Genomic DNA, 24,689 nt, shown 5'->3' with positions numbered 1-24,689 from the left:
ATTAATTTCCTTTACCTTAAGGGACATCTATGTGGGTTCCAGTAAAAGTGTCCAAATGGACCTATGTAGCTTACAATGTAAGTATTCCACCAATGGATTTTTTTTTTCATTTTTTTTCCAGAAATAATTTAATACTTATCTTTAAAACTTAAAGACTCTTTTAAAAAAGATAAAACTGCATGCCATTTTCCCATGATTTAATAATAATTCCTTAAAAAGAATCTAGTCAGTAATCAGTTTTATCGTAAATTTATTTTTGCTATTTTCTTTGATTTTCAGTTTGTTTACATCAGGATCCAAACAAGGCCTACACATTGTTATTGATTAATGTCTCATTCCTTTTTAATCTGGAAGACTTTCTCTTACCACCACGCTCTCCGTTTTTTTCTTGAAACTTATTTGTTGAAAGAAAACAAAAACAACAAGTTATTTGTCCTGTAGATTTTCACATTCTTGATTTTACTGATTGCATTCCTGTAGTCATTCAACATGTTCCTTTGCCAGTTGTGGTCCTGTGATTTAGTAGTTGGATCTAGCTGCTTTTTCATATTCAGATTTTTGTTTTGTTTTTGTTTTTGCCAGGCTCTATTTTTGTGATGTTAGCCACTGTTGATGAGGAATGCCTGGAGTTATTAATTGATTTAGGAGGATGCAAAAATGATGCTGTTTAACTTTATTATTTATTAACTAGAATAGTACTCTAGTTAATTCTATATACTTACAGAAAAATATCTGCTCATCTACTAATCAAAAGTAGAATAAATCATATGAGAAAAGAATGATAATTGTGTGGATCTTTGGATATTACCTTATATTTACTCATTATCAGAATGGTGTGTTGGCTCACTTATCAGTGACCATTAAAGGGTCTCAAAACCATAATCTGGTGCTAGAAATGCTTATAGCTATTGGATTGGCATTTCTAGGCCTTTTCAGTGGCCAGAGCTAAGAACTGCATAAAAGCTTAACTAAAAAGTAAAACAAAAACAAAACAAAAAAACACACAATAAAACAACAACAACAAAAAGTTCATTCACACTGATACTTCCAGGACAAACTGAGGACTACAGAGATTATACCTAATATTTCTCTTGCCCTTCTGTATCTTCCTCCTTCTGCTCCTAGAGTATTGGTTCTCAACACCACGAAGATGATAGAATTAGAATAATTACTCATTTGCCATATCTGGTTTTTGGAATGTTGAAATTAATGTACTCATTATAGCTATATTGAGTGTTTTCCTTTTTTTTTTTTTTAGGAATCTGAGAAGATATATTTTACATTTCCCCTTGAAAATCATAGAAAAATCTACACTCATGCCTATTGTCAGAGCACTATGCTGGTAAGATAATTGGTACATTCTATGTAGATTTAAGAGGTTAAACTATTATTCATTTTTCAAATTCTACTGATAGACCTAGTTAAATCTAAGTAGTTGAAAAATAATTTCTCTGGAACAGTGTTTTAATTGAAAAGTATTAATCAGAAATTTTCTATCACAGATACTATGCTATTAAATTGTAACTTTGGTTCTAGTTTAGGTCTTCCACCCTGTCTTTCTGCCTTAGTTTTACTCAGTTCATGATGAATAAATGGAATTCAAAACCCCTTTAATTATAAGTTTCTGTTAGTACTTTAAAGAATAGATGTAAGTAAGCAAAGCTATTCTATAGTAACTTCATAAAGTGAATTCTATTTTTCCATTGGCTTCCATATTAAAATTTGAGGTACTTTTTATACCAAATATTCTCGAAGATAATAGAGTAACTTTTACAATATTACCTAGATTTACTGTATCAGAATAATGATTTTGATTTTTGTGTTTCTTCTTTTTTTTTTTCACTTTCAGCTGAGGCTTTAGATCCATTGTGTTTCTTTTTAATGAGTATTATGTTAGGCACTGTTAAAAAATGTGATATTGTTTAAAAAAGCTGTAGCGTGCATTTATTATGATATTAGGAATGGAAGCCGGGTGTGGTAGCTCACACCTATAATCCTATCACTTTGGAAGGCTGAGGTGGGTGTATGGTTTGAGCTCAGGAGTTTGAAACCAGCCTGGGCAAGGTGATGAAATCCTATCTCTGCAAAAAATACAAAATTCTTAGCTGGGCGTGGTGGCACACACCTGTAGTTCCTGCTACTTGTTGGGCTCAGGGAGGAAGAGCGCTTGAACCCAGAGTTTGAGACTGCAGTGAGTTGAGATTATGCCACTTGCGCTCCAGCCTAGGTGACAAAGTGAGACCCTGTCTCAAAAAGAAAAAAAAAAAAAGAAGAAAGTAATGCTTAAATTATACTTCAATAATTTATCTACATATCTAACTTTCAGGATTTTTTCTTAATTTGGGTTCTTTTTCCTCTATTCTGATTTTTTTTTTTTTTTTTTTTTTTTTTTTTTTTTTTTTTTTTTTTTTTTTTTTTTTTTGGCATGTCTCAAGGTTCTTCACTTTATATTTCCATGTATTCCTTCTCCCTTTTGTTAAGTTATTTGTATTTATTTAGAACCAAAATCTAGTACTTTGCTGGAGATGCTGACATCTGATTATATAGTAAAATCTTTTTAAAAAGATGATAGGCATGTGGGCTGGGTGCTAATGAATACTGCATTTTAGTGGAATTGCCAGACTTTTGCATCTCTCACAGAGACTAGCATCTCTTAGCCTAAAATCTAGATGGGCTCTTTACCCTGGCGGATTCTGGCCCTGAGAGTAATGGCTTAAAATATCCTTTCTCACTTAATACTGAATTTCAAATCAGAATGTCACTATTATATTGAGAAAAATGCCTGCCAAAGTGCAAATTATTCATTTGGCTGATGGGAGGATCTTTTTTTCTGTATTTAGTGTTCACTGGTATTAATTAGCATAAAGTCATATGGTGAATTTTAAAAATCTTTTTAATTTTTATTTTAGAAGTTTTCAAGCATATATAAAGGCAGAAATAAAATATTAGAATGAATTTTTTTATAATCCTCACAGAGCTTTAACAGTTATCAATACTCTGTCATACATCATTTATTCCTTCCTACTCTTCTTGACTGAAGAATTTTAAAAGTAAATTGTAGGCATTTATTAGTTCATCCATAAAGTATGTTTTTCTATAAGGATTTTACATATTACCATAATGCCATTATTTCATCCAATCAAATTAATACTAATTCCTTACTATCATCTGTTATTCACTCCATGTTCAGTTTTCTTTGGTTCACTTAAATTTCAAGTTTATTCGAATCAGAGTCTAACGTATACATTGCCTCTGGTTCATAGATCTTAAGTCTCTTTTATAATAAATAGCCCCCACTCTTTTCCCCACATTCTGGGTTTAACTGATTGTATTCTCATAGTGTCTTTTAGTATGTATTTCTATCCCCTATATTTTCTATAAACTGGTAGTTAGATCTAGAATCTTGATTAGATTCAGATTAATTTTTTATAGTAAGAATGTTTTATAAGTAGAGCTGTGTATCACCTATTTATTGATATCAGGAAGTACACAATGGCTGGTTTTACCACTTCTAGAGACAAAAATACTGATGGGCCCTGTGGTGCCAGCATGATCCATCTATTATAAGGTACCCAGTCAATCTTTCACTTAATGATTTTAGCAGCCATTATAGGCATTGTTTTTTACTGTGGACAGAATTTTTTGAGAACTGTAGATTTTTTATTAGCAGTGTTTTCTTTCCTATATACTTTAGGAGTTAGTCAATAATCCCTGAGTAACTTCTAATGTTTTTGTAACTAGCTAGCCTTTTGACACCTACGTTATATCAACATGATATCTTAAGATGGGCTTGAGTAATAAATTATCTGTTCAATCCATTGATGAATGAATCAGAATTTCCTGTACACTGAAGTAGTGTGGAATATCAGCAATTTTTATAATGAAGGCTACATTTGAGGATAGGCCCCCCTTAGTAGCTGTAAAAACCCTTTACAAAAATGGATTGGATTTTTACAGCCTGCTAGATTTTCTGTGTCCAGGCTGTGGAGATCTGCTCTGTTGCCTTGCTTCTTTAATGTCAAATTATTGTTCTGAGAATTACAGGGAACTGATACAAGACTCATAAAAGTATTTCGCCTGCAGAGAAACACCACATTTTTTTGTTTGTTTCCTATCAGCTTTCTTTTATATAATCCTGAAAAATGTCTTAGCATTTTATTTAAGCTGAATGAGAGCAGAGACTATGTCTGCCTGATTCATCATTTTCCTGAGGGCTTTAGCATATAATTCCTGGGCCCTAGAATGGATTTTGTAAATATCAGTTGAATAAAGGGATTGATTTCTTGATTGTCCTACCCAGAATTCAAAGGACACATGTATTTAGCTATCTGAGCAGTGCTTCTCATCCTCTTATGTGTTGGTAGGATTTCAGTAGTTAGATAATTATGTCTCAGAACATTGCTCTTACTTCCTTAAAAGTTGCAGTGAAGATCTCAGGTCACACTGCTTTTAACTGATTAAAGCTGAATACAGAATTTGCTAAAATGTCATAATATCTCTGTAGCATTTTCATCCTGTGCTGATGAATCTAACCAGCTTTAGTCTGGAGCCCTTGGAATTATACTTTAGTCCAAACACATTCTTGGTTGTGTAGAAGTTATTTGCTGGTCACTTTGGGATGGTGTTGGGCGGATCACGAGGTCAGGAAATTGAGACCGTCCTGGCCAACATGGTGAAATCCTATCTCTACTAAAAATACAACAATTAGCTGGGTATGGTGGCGCCGTTGTACTCCAGCCTGATGACAGAGCGAGACTTCATCTCAAAAAAAAAAAAAAAAAAAAAAAAAATAAAAAAAAAACAAAAAAAAAAAAAAAAAAAAAAAGATGTTATTTGCTGGTAACCAAATGGGAACTCAAATGATAAAGTAAAATGCAGTATATAAGTTAGTTTCAATTGGTTGGCTATGGATTTTTGTTTGTTTAAAAGTCTACCTCCAGCTTTTCTTTCTTGGTTTAAAAGATGTAGATTACTTTCTAATTAAAGTATGGACATTACTGACCTCTTTGAAAATTTTGGTTCAATAATTAGAAATGCTTAGGTGATATGCTATAGAGAGATGGCAGGGCATGGTGGCTCACACCTATAATTCCAGCACTTTGGGAGGCGGAGGCAGGCGAGTCACTTGAGGTCAGGAGTTTGAGACCAGCCTGGCCAACATGGTGAAATCTCATTTCTACCAAAAATACAAAACTTAGCTGCACATGGTGGTGGATGCCTGTAAATCTCAGGAGGCCAAGGCAGGACAATCACTTGAACCCAGGAGGAGGAGGTTGCAGTGAGCCAAGGTCGCACCAGTGTACGACACCTGGGCGACAGAGCAAGACTCCATCTCAAAAAAAAAAAAAAAAAAAAAAGAGAGAGAGAGATAGATAGTAGATAGCTGTCAGGGCACTCTTTCTCATACTCTTGCTCCGGAATAACCGCTTAGCTATCAATGTTGACATTAGACTTCTTTAGCCATCCTTGATTTGTTTGACTTTGAGAACATGTTGGATATGTTTCTCAATAATAAGCTATTATTTATGTTTCACTTGCTCCCAGTCACCCTATCATATAAGTATAAAGTATTGAAGATAGATGCTTGTTTTATATAATTGTTTTCTACAATACTTAGTGTGTTTTGTTTTGTACTGTTCATCAACAGGATACGAATAGTTGGATTTTTGGTTGCATAAACAGCACTTCTATGTGGTAAGTCTTTTGAACCCACTGTTCATTTATCTGAACATAAACAATACTTGGAAATCACACTTTAAGAATAGCTTCATACATTGTTATTATCATTTTGATGCTGTGTGAAATTATAGTATTGTTTTTAAAATGGATAGTAAAGGAAATGAATATACTAGTAATTTTTGCAAACATTGAAATTAGGAAAAACATTTTTGTTTCTAAGGGAACTATGTGGACAGAGTATATTGGATTAGACTCACTAGACATCTCTACTAGGTGTAGAGATGATTTCTTTTTCCTTTGAATCTTATTTATAATTTATAATACTTCCATATATTTGTCCTTTAATTATATTTTCATATTTATTTTAAAGCCAGCAAGGGGTTGATTTATCATGGAAAACTGAACTGCTGCCAACAATTAAGGTAAATTATGGCTTCAGAATTTTAATATTCAGGTGAAAAAATACTTGAGTCTATATACATTTTAAAATATTCTTTTTCATTAGCTTATCTTGATATTAAATAAGCTTGAGATTTGCTAACCTACATTTAAAAAACATTTTTCCCAAAAATACATTTGATAGGGAATAATATGCAATTAGTGTTATTTATATATATTTTTTACTTTCAGAGATAAAAACTGTAAGTTAACAGTCCTCTAAATCTCTGTATATTATAGCTTCATACTAAAAGAACTGGATGGATTTCTAACATTCAATTTGAGGATATGTTTGAATGGCCTGCCTTAAAATATGAGCTGAGTAGTATACTTAGAATTCATTCTGGGAGGAAAGGCCTGCAGTGGGAACATGGACATCTCAAAAAGATATGATACATGGTCAAGCACTCGAACAACTAGTTTACCTAGTACTCCCCAGGGTGATAAGTCACATCAGGGATTTATTTAATAGTTGTTTATGATTTGATTAAGCAACTCTGGTGGGTCAGCAAGTTCTTTTATAAAGGGCTTATTTGTGTAGTCTCAAAATCTGTTGTTGAAAAAGCAAAATAATTATAAAATTTGATGAAAATATCTGTTCTGTTATCCAGATTGTATTTATTATAACTGATAATGGTATATCAGGATTGATAGTTTTCAGTCTTCAAGTAAATCTGTACTTTAAAAATAAAACACAGTTTCATAATGAATCCTAAACTCATTCATTGACTTGAAAGTGAAATCATCTGGTGATTCCAGTCATTTCACAGTTAACTCCAATTAAGTTAGTTATTTTTGCTCATGAATATTTATAATTATTTGTATATATAGTCAACTCTATACTATACAGAGAGTAAGTAACTTATATTAACAGAGAAGAATGGTGACAAAAGACATAATTGCAAGTCATGCTTCCCTTTGTAATGGTTGCAATTCTTTTTGTTATCTTGCTAAATCTTATTTGTACATATTCATTCATGCGACCTTGAGTTTATCAAACAAATATGATAGGAAAGTAAATTGACTCATGAACATTTTGAAGGTCTCTCACTGGTACTATCCTGACCAGGATCAAAACAAACAAAAGTATTAGGATATACTTACTGATCAGTTATTTATAAGGTGTAATCGAATATTTCTTCAAATTATTTTTTTTATTTCAATAGCTTGAGGGGTATAAATGATTTTTTATTACATGGATGAATTGTATAGATTAATTTGGATATTATATCCAGCCTATAATATAAGGATTAAGAATAAATAAATTATTAAAAAGTCAATAAAATGTATTTTGCTCCTATGCTTTAAAAGGTATTTCTTAAATCATAAAATTTTTATATTATTCTTTTAAATCTCCAAAGATTAATCAGTTTCTCCATCAAACACTAGGTCCCTATGTTGTTTGTTCTGCATGTAGGAAACAGCTGGCTGAACAGCAGGAGAACAAATTATTTCAGCTGCCTACTTTTCATGGCAAATGCTGAAAGAGAGAACTTAGAAAACAGGAATTATAGCATTCTGCAATGTTATGTGCTCTCAGCTTAAGAGGATAGATTTTTTTTATTGTAATGAAAATCAAATTGTATGTAATGTGTATTAGCCATTTATAAATAGCACACAAAATTATTTTGCTGTGAAATTGAAGGAATGACTAAAGAAAAGAAATTTTGTAGAGTTTATTCATATTAATACCATCTCAAAAAAATAATGTCAGATGAGAATTATATCACTGTTAGACATTTCTGTGGACTGAACTTTTAATAAATAGATGGGGCCCTCCATCAAAGCATGTATAAATTCAACACTTGGCCATTGTTGAGAAAAAACACTTAAAAGCTATTAGAGTGGATTGTGGCACACATTATCCAAGTTCTTTCTAATTAATTTATGTTTCATATTAGCTACCATTTTGGTAGCTAATTTGGGTCTTAGCTCCCTGTAGCTGTGGCTTATAAGGCTCTTTTAAGGCTTTTTAATTTACATTAGAACATATGAGTCTGTCACAGGGACTTTGCTAAGTTGGGGCAAAGCCCAGGAGTTTATGTTTAATAAGCATGCCACAGGAATCTGGTCAGGTTATTAGAAGGCTACTCATTGATGGGACTTTAGCTTGAGCATCTCTGTCCTCCTTGCCTACACTGGTGCTTCTGAAAAAGATTGGGGAAAGCTAAGAGTCTTTATAAATGTTTTAATGCAAGCATATTGTTAGAACATATAACTACTCCCACCCCACACATATTTCCAGAATAAAACTTGATTAAAAACTTTATTTGGGTGATTCATCACATAAACAGAACTTAAGACAAAAAAAGCCACATTATTATCTCAATAGATGCAGAAAAGGCTTTTGATAAAACTCAACACCCATTCATGTTAAAAACTCTCAGTAGACTAGATATTGAAGAAACCTACCTCAAAGTAATAAGAGCCATCTAATGACAAACCCACAGCCAACATCACACCGAATGGGCAAAAGCTGGAAGCAATCCCCTTGAAAACTAGCACAAGACAACGATGTCCTCTCTCACCAATCCTATTCAACATCGTACTGGAAGACCTGGACAGGGCATTCAGGCAAAAGAAAGGAATAAAGGGCATCTAAATAGGAAGAGAGGAAGTAAAATTATCTTTATTTGCAGATAACATGATCCTATATCTAGAAAACTCCACTGTCTCAGCCCAAAAGCTCCTTAAGCTGATAAACAACTAAAGCAAAGTCTCAGGATATAAAATCAATATGCAAAAATCACTAACATTCCTATTGACACCAACAACAGTCAAGCCAAGAGCCAAAGCAGGAACACAGTCCTATCCACAGTTGCCAAAAAAAGAATAAAAGACCTAGGAATACAGCTAATCAGGGAGGTGAAAGATCTCTACAAGGAGAATGACAAAACACTGCCCAAATAAATCAGAGATGACATTAACAAATGGATAAACATTTCATGCTCATGGATAGGAAGAATGAATATCATTAAAATGACCATACTGTTGAAAGCAATGTCTAGATTCAATGCTATTCCTATTAAACTACTATGAGCATTTTTCACAAAACTAGAAAAAAAACTTTTTTAAATTTCATATGGAACCAAAAAGCCCAGTATAGCCAAGCCAGTCCTAAATAAAAAAGAACAAAGCTGGAGGCATCACACTGCTTGACTTCAAATTATACTACAGGGCTACAGTAACCAAAACAGCATGGTACTGGTACAAAAACAGACACATAGACCAATGGAACAGGATAGAGAACCCAGAAATAAGGCCACACACCTACAACTATCTGATCTTCAACAGATCTGACAAAAACAAGCAATGGGGAAAGGTTTCCCGATTCAATAAATGGTGCTGGGATAACTGCCTAGCCTTATGCAGAACGTTGAAACTGGACCCCTTCTTTATACCATATACAAAAATTAACTCAAGATGGATTTAAAACTTAAATGTAAAACCCCAAACTATAAAAACCCTGTAAGACAACCTAGGCAGTACCATTCTGGACATAGGAATAGGCAAAGATTTCATGATGAAGATAACAAAAGCAATTGCAACAAAAGCAAAAATTGACAAATGGGGTCTAACTAAACTAAAGAGCTTCTGCACAGCAATGGAAACTATCAACAGAGTGAACAGGCAACCTACAGAAAGGGAGAAAATTTTTGTAAACTCTGCATCCGACAAGTGTCTAATATGCAGCATCTATAAGGAACTTAAATTTACAAGATAAAAACAACCCATTATAAAGTGGGCAAAAGACATGAACCAACATGACACTTTTCAAAAGACATACATGCAGCCAACAATCATATGGGAAAAAAGCTCAACATTACTGACCATTAGAGAAACACAAATCAAAACCACAGTGAAATACCATCTCACACCAGTCAGAACGCCTGTTATTAAAAAGTCAAAAAATAGCAGAAGCTGGCAAGGTTGCGGAGAAAAAGGAATGCTTACTTGCTCTTGGCAGGAGTGTAAATTAGTTCAACCATTGTGGAAGACAGTGTGACGATTCCTTAAAGACCTAAAAATAGAAATACCATTTGACCTAACAATCCCATTACTCGATGTGTACCCAAAGGAATATAAACCATTCTGTTATAAAGACGCATGTATGCATGTGTCCATTGCAGCACTATTCACGATAGCAAAGACATGGAATCAACCTAAATTCCCATCAGTAGTAGACTGGATAAAGAAAGTGTGTTGCATATATACCATGGAATACTATGCAACCATAAAAACGAATGAGATCATGTTCTTTGCAGGAACGTGGATGGAGCTGGAGGCCATTATCCTTAGCAAACGAATGCAGGAACAGAACACCAAATACTGCATCTTCTCAATTATAAGTGGGAGCTGAATGATAAGAACACATGGACATGTAGGGGGAACAACACACACTGGGGCCCATTGGAAGGTGGAGAGTGGGAGGAGGAAGAGGATCAGGAAAAATAACTAACGGGTAACTAGGCTTAATACCTGGGTGATGAAATAATCTGTACAACAAACCCCCGTGACACAAGTTTCCTATGTTACAAACTTGCACAGGTACCCTGAACTTAAAAGTTAAAACTTGTGTTTGATGCCTTGGCTTTTCATTAAAGAGGCAGTCTTCTACCAATTCATTCTTCAAAATATGGACTATAGGATCTGGTCTTAATTTTGAGAAGTGAATAGTTACTCATTTGATGAGGTACATTATTTAGACATACTTGTCTTTATCATTTGCTAAATAAATTCCAGGGGATGATGTGCAGATATGCCATTAGCCAGCAACTCTTTACTGTTTGGGCTAGATCAAAATTGTTTGATATTAAATTGTAATTCTTTCATTATATTTAGCATCCATTCATTCATCAGCTGTTGAATGTTTTTTGTTATATACTAAGAAAATAAATGTAGAAATAATACTGTGACACTATATGTAACAACCAAATTATAAAAAGATAACAAATTTGGAAATACTTATAAAAAATAATTAAATTTAACCTTTAATGTAATTTGTCTTATGTGAAGGGATCCAGGGAATATTTTGGCAGTCCCTATTTAACATAATTATTAGGAATTTGATTTTTCAACAGGATTATTGACTTGGAAATGTAAACATGGGCATTTCATGAAGTACCTAACATAAATTGGAAGTCTGCTTTTTAAAATAATTAAGAAATAAGTGTAATTTATCTTTCTTTAAATATGTATTAATCTCTATGAAATAAAAATAGTTGATCTTTTTTTTTTTTAGTCTCTGACATTAAGACTTCAAGACTATCCATCTTTGTCTCATCTTGTTGTTTATGTACCATCTGTTCATGGAACTAAGGTAACATGTGGATTAAGATTATTATCAGAATGTTTTGGGGACACATGCTAAATTTTACAGTTCTTTCGATGAGTTTTTCTGCACAGAGTTTATCTAAAACAGTAGCCAGTTAAATGTCGACCTAAGACTGTTAAATTATTAGGATCATCTACTCCAACTTGAACTAAGCAGAATAAACCCGAGTTTTTTTGTGCCAAGTGAGAACTGGTTCCAGTTTATCAATCAGTCTTTCAAAACCTATGAATTGTTAGGCACATAATAATAATTCATAGGTCCAAAACCTATGAATTATTAGGTACCCTTTAAGTACAAGGCTATGTACCAGGAATTATAGGAGGCACACAAATGAAGACATGACCCTGTTTTTTTTTTTTTGTTTTTTTTTTGTGATGGAGTATCGCTCTTTCACCCAGGCTGTAATGCAATGGCACAGTCTTGGCTCACTGCAACCTTGCCTCCTAAGTTCAAGCGATTCTCCTGTCTCAGCCTCCTAAGTAGCTGAGACTACAGGCCCATGCTACCATGCCCAGCTAATTTTTATATTTTTAGTAGAGATCAGGTTTTGCCATGCTGGCCAGGCTGGTCTTGAACTTTTGACCTCAGATGATCCCCCAACCTCAGCCTCCCAAAGTGCTGGGATTATAGGTGTGAGCTACTGCACCTGGCCGACATAACCCTGTTCTTAAATAGCTACATACTGTTGGGAAGGGAGAGAGAAATGTAACTGGAGCAGAGGGAAGAGTGAAAAAAGAACTACCCAAATACACGTAACACAAATTAGAATATACCAAGTATATGAAGAGAATGATATTAAGTAAGGCGATATTTAAAATGGCTTTAAAATGGGCATGGTAGCAGGTACCTGTAGTCTCCGCTACTTGGGAAGTTGAAGCAGGAGAATTGCTTGAAACCAAGAATTCAAAGCTGTAGTATGCTATGATTATGCCTGTGAATAGCCACTGTACTGCAGCCTGGTCAACATAGTGAGACCCCACGTTTAAAATGAAATGAAACAAACAAAATGGCCTTAACAGATAATTAGGATTTTTATAAGAAAAATGAACATTGTAGACCCATGCTGTCAATACAGGAAGCACTAGCACATGTGGTTATTTCAATTTAAATTAATATAAAATAAAAAATTCTGCTCCCTAGTTGTCCTAATCACATTCCAGTTGCTTAATAGTAACATCATTGCTAGGAGTTATAATGGACGGCACTGTTTAGACAAAGCAACAGAGCAAAGCATGAACTATATTTGAAAAACAGTGAATAAGTAAATAAGAATTTTGAAAGGATGGCCACCATGGGTAGAATAGTAGTGGAGGAAAAGTCTGGACAATTAGTTCATGGCCATATTATGAAAGTCTTGATTGGAGGATTCAGGACTTCACAGAATTCAGAAGTCAGTAGGAAGCCCTAAGATTTTTCACTATAGTAGTAATAGTATCAGAAATCATTTATTTGGGAAGATTTAATCTCCTTACGGTATAGAATAGATCAGAAACAGAGTAGGCATCTCATAAGGGACTTGTACAGACTAAGCATCCCTAATCCAAAAATCCAAACTCTAAAACTTTTTGACAGGTGAGGATGCTCACCTCTGTAATAATGAGGACATGCCATCTAAAGACTTTCTGAGTGCTGACCTGACACCACAATTGGAAAATTCATCCCCTGACCTCATGTGGTGAGATGTAGTCAAAACAGTCAAAATTTTGTTTCATGCACAAAGTTATTAAAAATAAAAAAATTACCTTGAGACTATGTGTATATTTATGAAACATAAGTGAATTTCATGTTTAGACTTGGATTCCATCCCCAAGATATCTCATTATATTCCAAAATCTGAAAAAAATCAAACACTTCTAGTTCCATGCATTTTGGATAAGGTATCCTCAGCCTGTACTAGGGAAGTGGGAATAGAAAGAAAAGAATGGTGGTTTCAATAGAATTAGTGGGTAAGAAAGAAAATGGAGATAAAGGGCCCTTTGGACTCCCCTTTTCCTATTTCACCCAGCAACCTCACTCTTCAGGATCCAACCCGTGTCATTTTTTCCCTTTTCCAGAGTCCCCCAGTAATCTTTTACTTATTCTCATGATACTTTGTTTATAACTTCTTTGAAAAATTTATTATATTGAATTATAATTTATTTATGTCTCCGTTGCCATGACCACATTGTGGTGAACTCTTTGAGTAATGAACAGATAGGTTTTATTCTGCTTTGCATCCTTGCCCTTCTGTGACTACTGCATACATGCTCAAGAAAATGTTTCTCTCGCTCGCTCTCTCTTTATTTATTTATTTATTTATTTATTTATTTATTTATTTATTTAGAGACGGAGTCTTGCTCTGTCACCAGGCTGGAGTACAGTGGCGCAGTCTCAGCTCACTGCAGCCTCCCCCTCTCAGATTCAAGTGATTCTCTTGCCTCAGCCTCCTGAGAAGCTGGGACTACAGGCATGCGTCACCACGCCCAGCTAATTTTTTTTAGAGACAGCGTTTCACCATGTTTGCCAGGATGGTCTTGATCTCTTGACCTCGTGATCCACCTACCTTGGCCTCCCAAATTGCTGAGATTACAGGTGTAAGCCCCTGGTGCCTGGCCGAAAAAATGTTTCTTGAATGAGAAGTTTGATAAGATTTGTAGCCAAAATAATCAGAGAAATTTAGGAAAAATAAAGAAAGGAAAAGGAGGATGTAGTTGGGAGTCATCTCAATGACTAAATCTCACAAGTACCTTATAATGCATTCATTGTTCTGTTTTGCTTAGCTCAAGTGAGAGGTAATTCAGCATCTTCAATACTAAAAGCTCTCTTTATGGGTATTTCTGGCAGGTAAGCTGGTTTTGAATGAATATAACATTTTTCTCAAACTTGAAAAGGCACTCTCTGGTTATTCCAAGAAATTAATGAGCCTTTCTGCAAATAGACAGCCTTAGCAGCCTAATAAATATGTAATGCATCTTAATGCTCTTTGGAAAGTAACACTGCTGACTCTACTGTTGTACAATCCTGTCTCACTAGAATTATAACTTAAGTCTCTCATAATTTTTGCATGTCTATGTATAGCTCATCATCAGAATGTAACATATATTCAAATAGTGCAAAACATTTTTGAGTCAACTAGTGTCTTAATATATTTTTAGAAATGCAAATATGGAATTATCTGGACTTTTTTGTAAGAGAAAATGAAATAATTAAACCCATTAGAAATTCACTTATTTGGGGTTTTTCAGAGACAGGCCTTTGAATTTTCTCTTTCTTAGGTAAGGTTTTTGTCATTACCCAAAACTAAAGGCACAGACAAATTTTTTAAAGCAGTAATAAAAATTCTATTATTTTAAACTTGTTCAAAGTGGTTAAATTGCTTTTAAAAATTGCTTCCCTGTCTGAGATAGACTTGCCCAAAAGTATTTTGTAAAAATGTAATGAATATTCCTGTTCAATAAATGATTTCTCTAATCTTTTAGCAGCTGTTTTCTAAAATGAAAATATCTGTGTTCTTTGCCTTGTAAGTAAGGAGGGAGAAATAAAAGCAAAAGTTTTTTCTTTTATTCCCCCAAGTAGACGCTATAATCTAATAGCAATTTCCCTTGTCTATTTTTCACATTCGAAAACAATCAAAAATCTCCCCAAGAGGCAAACAAAGTAATAGACTTCAGAAAATCCAGGGTATAGTCATTGGAAAAGCCTAGGATAGACACCATTAGCTTTCTACTTTCGTAGACAGCAAACTACTTGCTAGCTACAGTTACGCATCAGACTAATTTTTCTTTAGCTTCTATAGATCAAAATAATATGATTGTATTGTAGAGATTATTTTAATGAAATTATTCCTTTACCAGAAACAATTCTTGCCGATAAGTGAGAGCAGTTTCTTATGCAACTAATTGAAATGTTACCTAAAAAGAAATTTCACTATAAAAAATTATAATAATGCAGATGTCACATTGTAGTTTTACATTTTTGGAGAGCATTTCTTTTTCTGGCTCCATACATAGTAAACCTTCTTTCTACTTGCTGTAATAACTATTTAACCTGAAATAATGTTTCACCAATAACATTGGCCATCTCTCGATGAATGGCAGTATTTCTCCAAAAGCCTTTTATAGTCTAATTAGACTATATTTAATAAATACAGGATTTTTAAAAAGGATATATAACAAAACCACATTTTCCTTTTGACTATGAAAGCATTAAGAGATATAGTATCTAAATTCTTAATTAATCTTAAATTAGCCTAGGTTCTTAATACTTTGATACATCCTTTAATGTCCCTCTTCTGCAAACACCTAAAGCTAGCTATAAAAAAACTGCTATGAATCTGTTGTTCTAGGAATGGCCCTCTAATAATTTATCTATTTAGTTAAGCTTGTTTATCAAGTTTTCTCAGCATAGTATCTCTCCTTGAGAAATTCTTGCCACATAAGTATAGGCAGAATTATAGTGTGATAGATGATACTTTCTCCAAAGCTGAGGTTTATAGACTTATTTTCCACTCAAACATCAAGTAAAGTTATTTTACTATAAATTTAGCTTTACTTTTTCTAATAAATCAGTGTTTTATATTTCAGTTTGTTGTAGATTGTGAATTCTTTAAAAGAGAAGCAAGATCCTTACAACTTCCTGTAACTCATCTTTTTTCCTTTGGTAAGTACTTTGTTTTTAGAAAGCATAAGAATGCTTTTATTTTTAACAGAGTTGCAGTAAAGCAGAGCTTTATAACATAAAATATTGAATATTTCAAGTATACTTCTTAGAATAACTATATGATGTGGTTCAGTGGTTTGATTCTCATTTAATACTGGGCTAGCAGTCATCTGAGAAGTGAACTTACATAATCACATGCATTTTCAGGTAATCACGTGTATGTATCTGTGTGTCTGTTCTTATGTGAAATATATCCTATTGACCCTTTTAGTACAATTTTAATATAAAATATAAATTGCTGTGTGTATAAGAAGGTTTCAAGATTTCTCCAAATATTCTTTTAAACTTAATTTTGAAATAATTTTAGATTTACAGAAAAGTTACAAAAGAGTTCCTGTATATCCTTCACTCATATTTCCGTAAGGTTGACCTTTTATATAAACACAGTACAGTTTTTTCAATTAAGAAAGAATTGGTGCAATACTATTAATTAAACTACAGGTTTTATTTAGTTTTCACCAGTTTTTCCACAGATGTCCTGCTTCTCCAGGTTCCCACATTGCATTTAGTTGTCATGACTCCTAAGTCTCCTATAATCTGTGACAGTTCCTCAATCTTTCTTGTCTTTCACAACTTTGAAACCTTTGAAGAATACTGTTTAATTATTTTATAGTTTGGAGTTGTCTGATACTTTCATTTTTGTGGAGGGAGTAGGCAACAGGGTCTCACAATGTCACTCACGCTGGAGTACAGTGGCATGATCTGATCTCAGCTCACTGCAACCTCTGCCTCCTGGGCTCAAGTGATCCTTCCATTTCAGCCTCCTGATTAGCTGGGAATACAGGCATGTGACACCATGCTCGGCTAATTTTTTTGTGTTTTTTGTAGAGACAGAGATTCACCATGTTGCCCAGGCTGGTCTCAGATTCCTGGACTCAAGAAATCTGCCTGCCTTAGCCTCCCAAAATGCTGGGATTACAGGCATGAGCCAACACACCCAGCCTCATACTTTCATATGATTAGATTGAGGTTATGTATTTTTCCCAAAATACCACAGAAATAATGAGATTTTCCTACTATATCATATTGAGTATACATGATACTGATATTTCTAATTACTGGTTGTGTTAATTTTCCTTTCTTGGTTAAGGTGGTGCCTGCTAGGTTTCTCTGCTATAATGTTAATTGCTTTTTTCTTTTGTAGTTAATAAATAGCTGGGGTGAGATAATTTGAGAGTATGTAAATGCCCTGTTTTTCTTTAGAATAACCCACTATTTTTAGCATCCAGTGGTTCATCTAGTATTTAGCAAATATCATTCTGGTATTCTACATTTAGTGGAATTCTTCCTGAGATAAAGGAGACCTTTCTCCTTACTATTTGTTGATTGATTTATTCAATTTTTATTTATGTCACTATAGACTCAAGGTTATGTATTTTATTCATTGTGTTATAATCCAGTTCCATCATTATATATATTTTTGCTTAAGTTGTTCTAGCTTTGAATATTGGGAACTCTTTTAGGCTGGTTCCTGTGCTCTTTTGGTATGCCCATCCTTTAAATATATTTTTTTTACATTCCATTTATGAAAAGAAACTGTGTTAATTTGGAAAACTTTAAAATTTTTATTTCTCCTCATACCCTTTTTTTTGATACACAAATACTCAGAACAATACAGAAATGACAATTGTGAATCGCTCATATCATTTAAGATAACAAGCTTGTAAAATAAAAGATCTACCAAGAAAGTACACCTTTCTGAAATTGGAATTATATACTTGACTTTTTAAAAGCAGAAGAGCAGAAGATCAAACACCGCATGTTCTCACTCATAGGCGGGTGTTGAACAATGAGAACACATGGACACAGGGAGGGGAGCACTACACACTGGGGACAGTTGGGGGAAATAGGAGAGGGACGGTGGGGGGTGGGAAGTTGGGGAGAGATAGCAAGGGGAGAAATGCCAGATGTAGGTGATGGGGAGGAAGTCAGCAAATCACACTGCCACGTGTGTTCCTATGCAACAATTTTGCATGTTCTTCACATGTACCCCAAAACCTAAAATGCAATAAAATAAATAAATGGGGAAAAAAAAAAGCAGGTTATTGTGATTAGAAGTCATAAAAGTTGTTTTATCTAGAGTTTATTGCAGGGGGATTAGATTTTTGGGAGTTCACTCCATACAGAAGTAAAAACCTATAAACAAATTTTTAATTATTGGCATCGTTTTAATGTTATCAGTACGTTTTTGAAAAATTCCTTGATATTCTAAGTAATACAGTACTTTGAATTCAACAGGATTGTCTTCAAGGAAAGTGGTGATAAATACAAGTGGCCTATACTACAATATAGAGCTTCTGAATTTTGGACAGGTAATTAATCCTGACTACAACAAGAAGGATTTTATTTTACTTTAATGTTTACTTTAACATACAAGTAAACTTTTGTTTTTTGTTTTTGTGGTCAAACTCTATTAGATATACCAAGCTTTTAAAATCAACGTGGTAAGCAAGTGCTCAGCAGTTAAAGGTAAATATATTTTCTAAAAAATACATAGAAAAATTGATTGTTATTGCCCTTCTGAGTCTAGAAAAAAAAATGAAAGAAAAAAAGAGGTAAAAAAAAATATATATATAGAAAATAATATTGTCATTTGAAGACTCATTAGGTGTTAACTTGAATTTTCTGTAATACTTATTCTTCCATATGTTTTTATGTTAAGTAAATATATAATAGAAAAATTATTTATATTTCCAGGGTATTTGGCATAGACCCTTTCTTAACAGTAAAGCATTTTTATCTGTTTCACTTTAAATATCCACATTTTAAAAATCCCATCCATCTTTATGTCTTATAGTAGTAATTCAGATTTAGTTATTTAATATTTTCCACTTTCTTTGTACTGCCCATCTGCCCTAATATCTATTATAAACCTAATTAAAGCATTATTATTTAGGAATTCTCCATAATTTTTTATCACATAATATAACCTGTATTGATTTTTTTAATGAAATAGACAATTGTATAATTACGTATGATAGTAGCTTATGTAACATTTAGGGTAACATATTGTTAATGATACTTTTTTTTAATGTTTTAACAGAAGAAATAACCAGTATCTATAAACTTCATATTCCCTGGTCTTATGAAGATTCGCTAACCATTGCACAGTAAGTATTGAAAGAATTTACTTTAAACTTTGGGGTTTTTGAATAATAAATATTCTGGTTAGTTTATTTCTTTAAATCATGAATTATTAAAATGCCTCAGTAAAATGTGTTTATCCTATATGTAGCATTGTTCCTATAATTTAATATATAATATTCTTAGTAAATGATAGAGAACTTAAACTTTACTTACTTGTCAGCTGAACCCCCTTCCACCTTCTCCCAACTCCCGTGTCCTAGAGGGAGCATTCAAACAATTGTCATATCATTGAAAAAGTGCCCATCCACAATTATGGGTCTGGTACCTAGCTTCTACATTATTTGATTGTATTGTGCTGAGGATTAACTTAGCGATGGTTCTTTACCAGCATTTTGTATTTGAGAATTGATATTTAAGTTATCTCTTCAGGGTTCCATCTTCCACAGAAATTTCTGTGAAACTCCATATTGCTCAACCAGAAAATTACAGCCATGTGGCATTATTAAAAATGTATACATCATCAGACTGCAAGTATGAGGTAAGTTGTATGTTTGCTTGATTTTTAAGATTTAGTTATAGAATAAGCTAGAAACATCCTTTTTATACTAGCTTCAGATATATGGTGGTATGGAAGCCAATAAATATAAAAAATAGGCATTTAAAATACTTTAAATATTCTTCCTTTTTCCTGTTAACACCATCTTAGCATTCCATAGCTGGACTATTTGAAAATGTATACATCTTAATAAGTAATAGAAGATAAAGCCAAAAAAAAAGACTGTAGATTAACCTTCTAAATTTGGAAGCCCCAAGTACAGAATCTTTATAAATTGAAGAACATCATGAAGTCAGCTGACATGGGCTTACTGCAGTAATTGACGTAATACTTATTGGTGTACAGCTCTACTGGTTGTTAGCTTAAGGATCTTCTTTCCTTTTCACTAATTATTTTAAGCTCTGCTAGTCATTAACGTGTGATTGTATACCTATTGTGTTTATTTTATAATTAAAGCACATCTCTTTATGTTAAGGGAAATAGAATTGAGAGTAACATTTTATTTACTTATGGATTCATGAATGAAGAGCCCCTAGATTCCCGATTTAAGTGGTTAAAGTACTTATTTCAGTGGTTATGACATCATAGGCTTCTGTGAAATATAAAACCAGTGAAAGCTCAACTCTTAAAGCCAAGCTTAAATATTTGGATTCTTTGTTAGAGCTAACTTTTCAAGGGTAAACTAGGATTGATACTGTCAAATTAATAGAATCTGTTCCTCCAGCCAAGTTTCAGTTGAGCTTATATTATGAATTAATTTAGATTTCATGGAATTTATTAATACTTTGATATCTTGCATTCTGTTTCTAACAGTTAAGGGTTTTTCAGGGCCATAGCAGTTTTTAACTTGCATATTCATATTTATAATATCAAAGGAATATAAAAAAGTGTGATAAAAATTTGGTTCCAACTAATGCATGCTCTCAAAATGCCCATGTTTTTCCAAATACTGCATATTTTCAAGAAGTCCATATATCGACAAAATTTAACCATTTTAAGTTTCCCTAAGAAATATTTATCTCCTTTCTAATATCAAATAGACTTCCTAATTATTAAAAAAAAGTATATTTATGATAGAGATAATTAAGGGTGAATTTCTTTTCAAAATATTACTTTGGCTTAAATTCCTTTAGCTGGCATGATCTGGTAATAAGATAGTCTACTTAATTAAATATTTTAGGTAGTAAAGGAGCATAATAGCATTCACTCAACTGTCAAAGAATTAGATATGTGGGAACATATATTAAACAGTAAAACTACACTTAATACAATTTACATGGTGGCTCAGAAGATTCCTTAAGATCTTGAACGCCTTTAAGTTTACCAGTATGGAAAATTAATTATTATGGTTAGAGATGTGCAGAAGTGCTCAATTTAATAAAATGTAAACTAAAGGAGTTTAGGTGAAACTTAACTTTTTTTTCAATAATTGTTTTAAACTAGGTGACAATTAAGACTTCCTTTTCACAAATACTTGGACAGGTAAGAGAGATTCCTGGCTGGTTGATTATTTACTGTTTTATGAATAAACAACTGTAAGGAAGGGGTTGTAGACTTTTTCCATAAGGGGCTGGATAATCAATAATTTTTTTGCAGACCACATACAGTGCCTTTTGCTACTGCCACTGCTGTAGCTGCTTCTGTATTCTTCCTTTTTTCTTTTACATTTTTCTTCCACTTTAATAAAATCCAAAAATTTTTCTTGGCCCACAGGCCATAGTTGTCCATCCCTGCTTTAAGGTGATGCTTTCATGTTGGATACATCCAAAAAATGAGAGCTGATACTTGATTCTCAAATTAATATTTTTGCCTAAATGAATTCTATATTAAGCCTTTATGGCAGGGCATGGTGACTCATGTCTGTAATCCCAGCACTTTGGGAGGCCAAGGCAGGAGGATCACTTAAGGTCAGCAGTTCGAGACAAGCTTGGCCAACATGGTGAAACACTGTCTCTACTAAAAATACAAAAATTAGCCAGGTGTGGTGGTGCATCCCTGTAGTCCCAGCCACTCAAGAGGCTGAGGCATGAGAGTTGCTTGAACCTGGGAAGTGGAGGTTACAGTGAGCTGAGATTGCACCACTGCACTCTACCCTGGGCAACAGAGGGAGACTCCATCTCAAAAAAAAAGAAAAGAAAAAAGATTTCATGTTGCTCATACCACACTATAAATTCATAGTACAATAAAATCCATAGGCTCTGTCATATAAATGAATGTTTTCAAATAACTTTTTATATTGTGCATGCTCAGTTTGTAAAAGGAAAAATAAATTATATTATAGATAAATGTGTTGAATGCATTAATGTTACAAAAATAGTGCACAAAGCAATAGAACTATAGATATTAATTAGCATCGCTGTAATTTGCAGAATTGTGCAGCCTGGACATAGATAAGTAACAGTTGATTAATTAGGGAAATTATATAGTTTTAAAATTCAGTCAAATTTGTATTACAGCTTTTATTACTTTTACTTTAGTTTTTGGTCTTTTGTATTTTGCAATCCAGGCATAGTAGAATTTTGTTTGAACTCTAAGTCATTTAATACTGTAATAATAAAACTCACAAGGCAAAATTAAATTAGAAACATTTGTTATATGCATTATCTCATGTAATCCTCTGAACAATTTGGTGAGAACTAGATTACAATCATTATTACATTATAAGGATGTACATTATAACATTCTAAGTTAATATATAAAAATTCTGTGCTAAATTAGGAAGGGAAGGTTAAAATCTTAGTATAAGTTGGAAAATAGCATCATGGATAATTACAATAAATATTTTAAAATGTTAAGTGACCAGTTATTAAATCTCTCTAATTTATACCTTTGTATATTTAGTATGGTCAAAGGGCATGTTACTGTACACAGTGGTTTGGGGTGGGAATATAACATACTGTTTTATCCATATAATTCCCATGTTTCATAGTTCAGTTTAGTAACAAGAAAAGTCAAGTTAGCTTGATAATGCTAGAGTCAAGCATAAGTACCCACCAAAAGAGGACAGACCTCATATTCTTGTTGTGATGTGGAAATCCTTCTAAAGACTGAGGATATACAGGTGTTACAGTAGCAGAGGTGGATTCTTTCTAAAATGTCAATTAAAAATTTGTGTTATTGAAGCTTAAGCTTAGTTTTGTAATAAAAAAAATTAAAGAAAAAAAGAATTTGTATTAATTAAATTCTTAAATTATTGGAAAGACATAAGATGTTCTTCCTTCATGCTGGTTTAAAAATGTAGCTTGTAGGTAGTTGGAGAGTGAACGAAAGTTGTATATCCTACTTGTTTTAAAAAATAGTACTTTTTTTTTTTTTTTTTTTTTTTNTTTTAGACAGAATCTCACTCTGTCACCAGGCGCCAGGCTGGAGTGCAGTAGCGCAATCTTGGCTCACTGCAACCTCTGCCTCACGGGTTCAAGCAATTCTCCTGCTTCAGCCTCCCAAGTAGCTGGGACTACAGGCACGTGCCACCATGCCCAACTAATTTTTGTATTTTTTAGTAGAGACAGGGTTTCACCATGTTGGCCAGGATGGTCTCGATCTCTTGGCCTCATGATCTGCCCGCCTTGGCCTCCCAAAGTGCTGGGATTACAGGCATGAGCCACTGTGCCCAGCCAAAATAGTACATATTTTAAATGTTGCTTCCTCAGTCACAGCATATTGAAGAAGAGTAATAAAGAGAAACTACTTGGGAGAACCTTCAGCCTTCAATAGATAACTTTTCATAAAGTTAATTTTTTTCTGAAAGAGGAAAATATATTCACATATTCTATAGTCCGCTCTTACGAAAAAGGGGGCAAAGCATAAACTGAAAGTTACTTTGGCAGGAGAATTCCATAAACTCAGGTAAATCATTTCTGTGCAGGAATGAAGTCCAGTGTTGCCAGATCTTCAGCTATTAAGAGAAACTAGAAATCTGAATTTTTAGATGAAATCTTCTAATTTTTTTCAATGTTGGCATGTAATTCAAAATTTAAAGAAATACTGTACCAAATTCTAAGTATGGCTGCAGTTTGACTATGAGACAGGGAGGCCAGTTTGTGATTGTAGGTTTAGTAGTATCTTAGATATCCAGCTGTATCTACATCCCAGTATAATATTTGATGCTCATAACAATGATCCTCTATCATTAAAAGAAATTTTATATTCAGAGTACTCTGTGTAGGACCTCTTACAAGATTCTAAATGCAGTGAAGGGCATTAAAGGTAACAACAGCTAATGTTTTCCAGTCAGTTACAATGTACCAGTTACTATTCCAAATGCTTTATGCAAGTATGAATATATTTAAGCCTTACATCCCTGTGAGGTAAGTGCTGTTTGTCTCATTATGCAGACGAGGGTATAGAGAGAGGGAAGGGAAAGTAACGGAGGGGGAACATAACTTGCCTAAGGATACAGAGCTAGTGAGAGGCAAAGCAGGAATCTAAATCCAGGAGTCTGACTCCTGAGCCTGCTATGATGCTTAACTTTATTTTTATACTCTCAAAAGTGCATGCTTTTACTAACATGTATATTTACAGTATATTATAGTATATTTACTAACATGTCATGTATGATTTGCTATTAGGTAGCAAAATGGCCTTTTTCCCTTTTACTCAGCTTTCCCAATTTTCCATGCAGAGCTGTAAACTATACTTCACAAGTATGGGCTGTACATTATCTGATTTTTTTCTCTTTTTACCTGGGAATCCATGGAGGAACTTTAGGGAGACCCTGAACTTTCTGAAATTTTTTGCAACTTTTGTGTAAGCTTGTACTTCCATAGCTTTCCTCAGGTTGCCAGAGAAGTTTACCTATGTTCTAAAAAAATTCTGTGGAATGGAGAACATGCTTTAAATTTCCTTTTAATAATGTAACATTAAAAGAACTTAAGGCTTTGTTTTTGTTGCATGTAT

The 24,689-nt window shown here is 33.5% G+C and overlaps 1 protein-coding gene across 1 annotated transcript in view; it reads left to right on the top strand.

Annotated features, from left to right (window-relative positions):
• The window catches only part of PGAP1 (post-GPI attachment to proteins inositol deacylase 1), a 97,779-nt gene that overhangs the window by 28,817 nt on the left and 44,273 nt on the right, over positions 1-24,689 (top strand). Inside the window, exons 9-19 of the mRNA XM_017538721.2 lie at positions 22-77; positions 1,259-1,342; positions 5,648-5,694; positions 6,050-6,101; positions 11,360-11,437; positions 16,015-16,090; positions 18,389-18,462; positions 18,568-18,619; positions 19,194-19,260; positions 19,667-19,775; positions 21,237-21,328. Of these exons, the coding sequence (XP_017394210.1) occupies positions 22-77; positions 1,259-1,342; positions 5,648-5,694; positions 6,050-6,101; positions 11,360-11,437; positions 16,015-16,090; positions 18,389-18,462; positions 18,568-18,619; positions 19,194-19,260; positions 19,667-19,775; positions 21,237-21,328 (787 nt within the window). The remainder of the gene's footprint in view (positions 1-21; positions 78-1,258; positions 1,343-5,647; positions 5,695-6,049; positions 6,102-11,359; positions 11,438-16,014; positions 16,091-18,388; positions 18,463-18,567; positions 18,620-19,193; positions 19,261-19,666; positions 19,776-21,236; positions 21,329-24,689) is intronic.

The sequence above is a fragment of the Cebus imitator genome, unplaced genomic scaffold (genome assembly GCF_001604975.1).
Source record: "Cebus imitator isolate Cc_AM_T3 unplaced genomic scaffold, Cebus_imitator-1.0 Scaffold113, whole genome shotgun sequence".
Taxonomy (NCBI): Eukaryota; Metazoa; Chordata; class Mammalia; order Primates; family Cebidae; genus Cebus; species Cebus imitator.
This window is presented reverse-complemented; position numbering and strand designations above follow the sequence as displayed.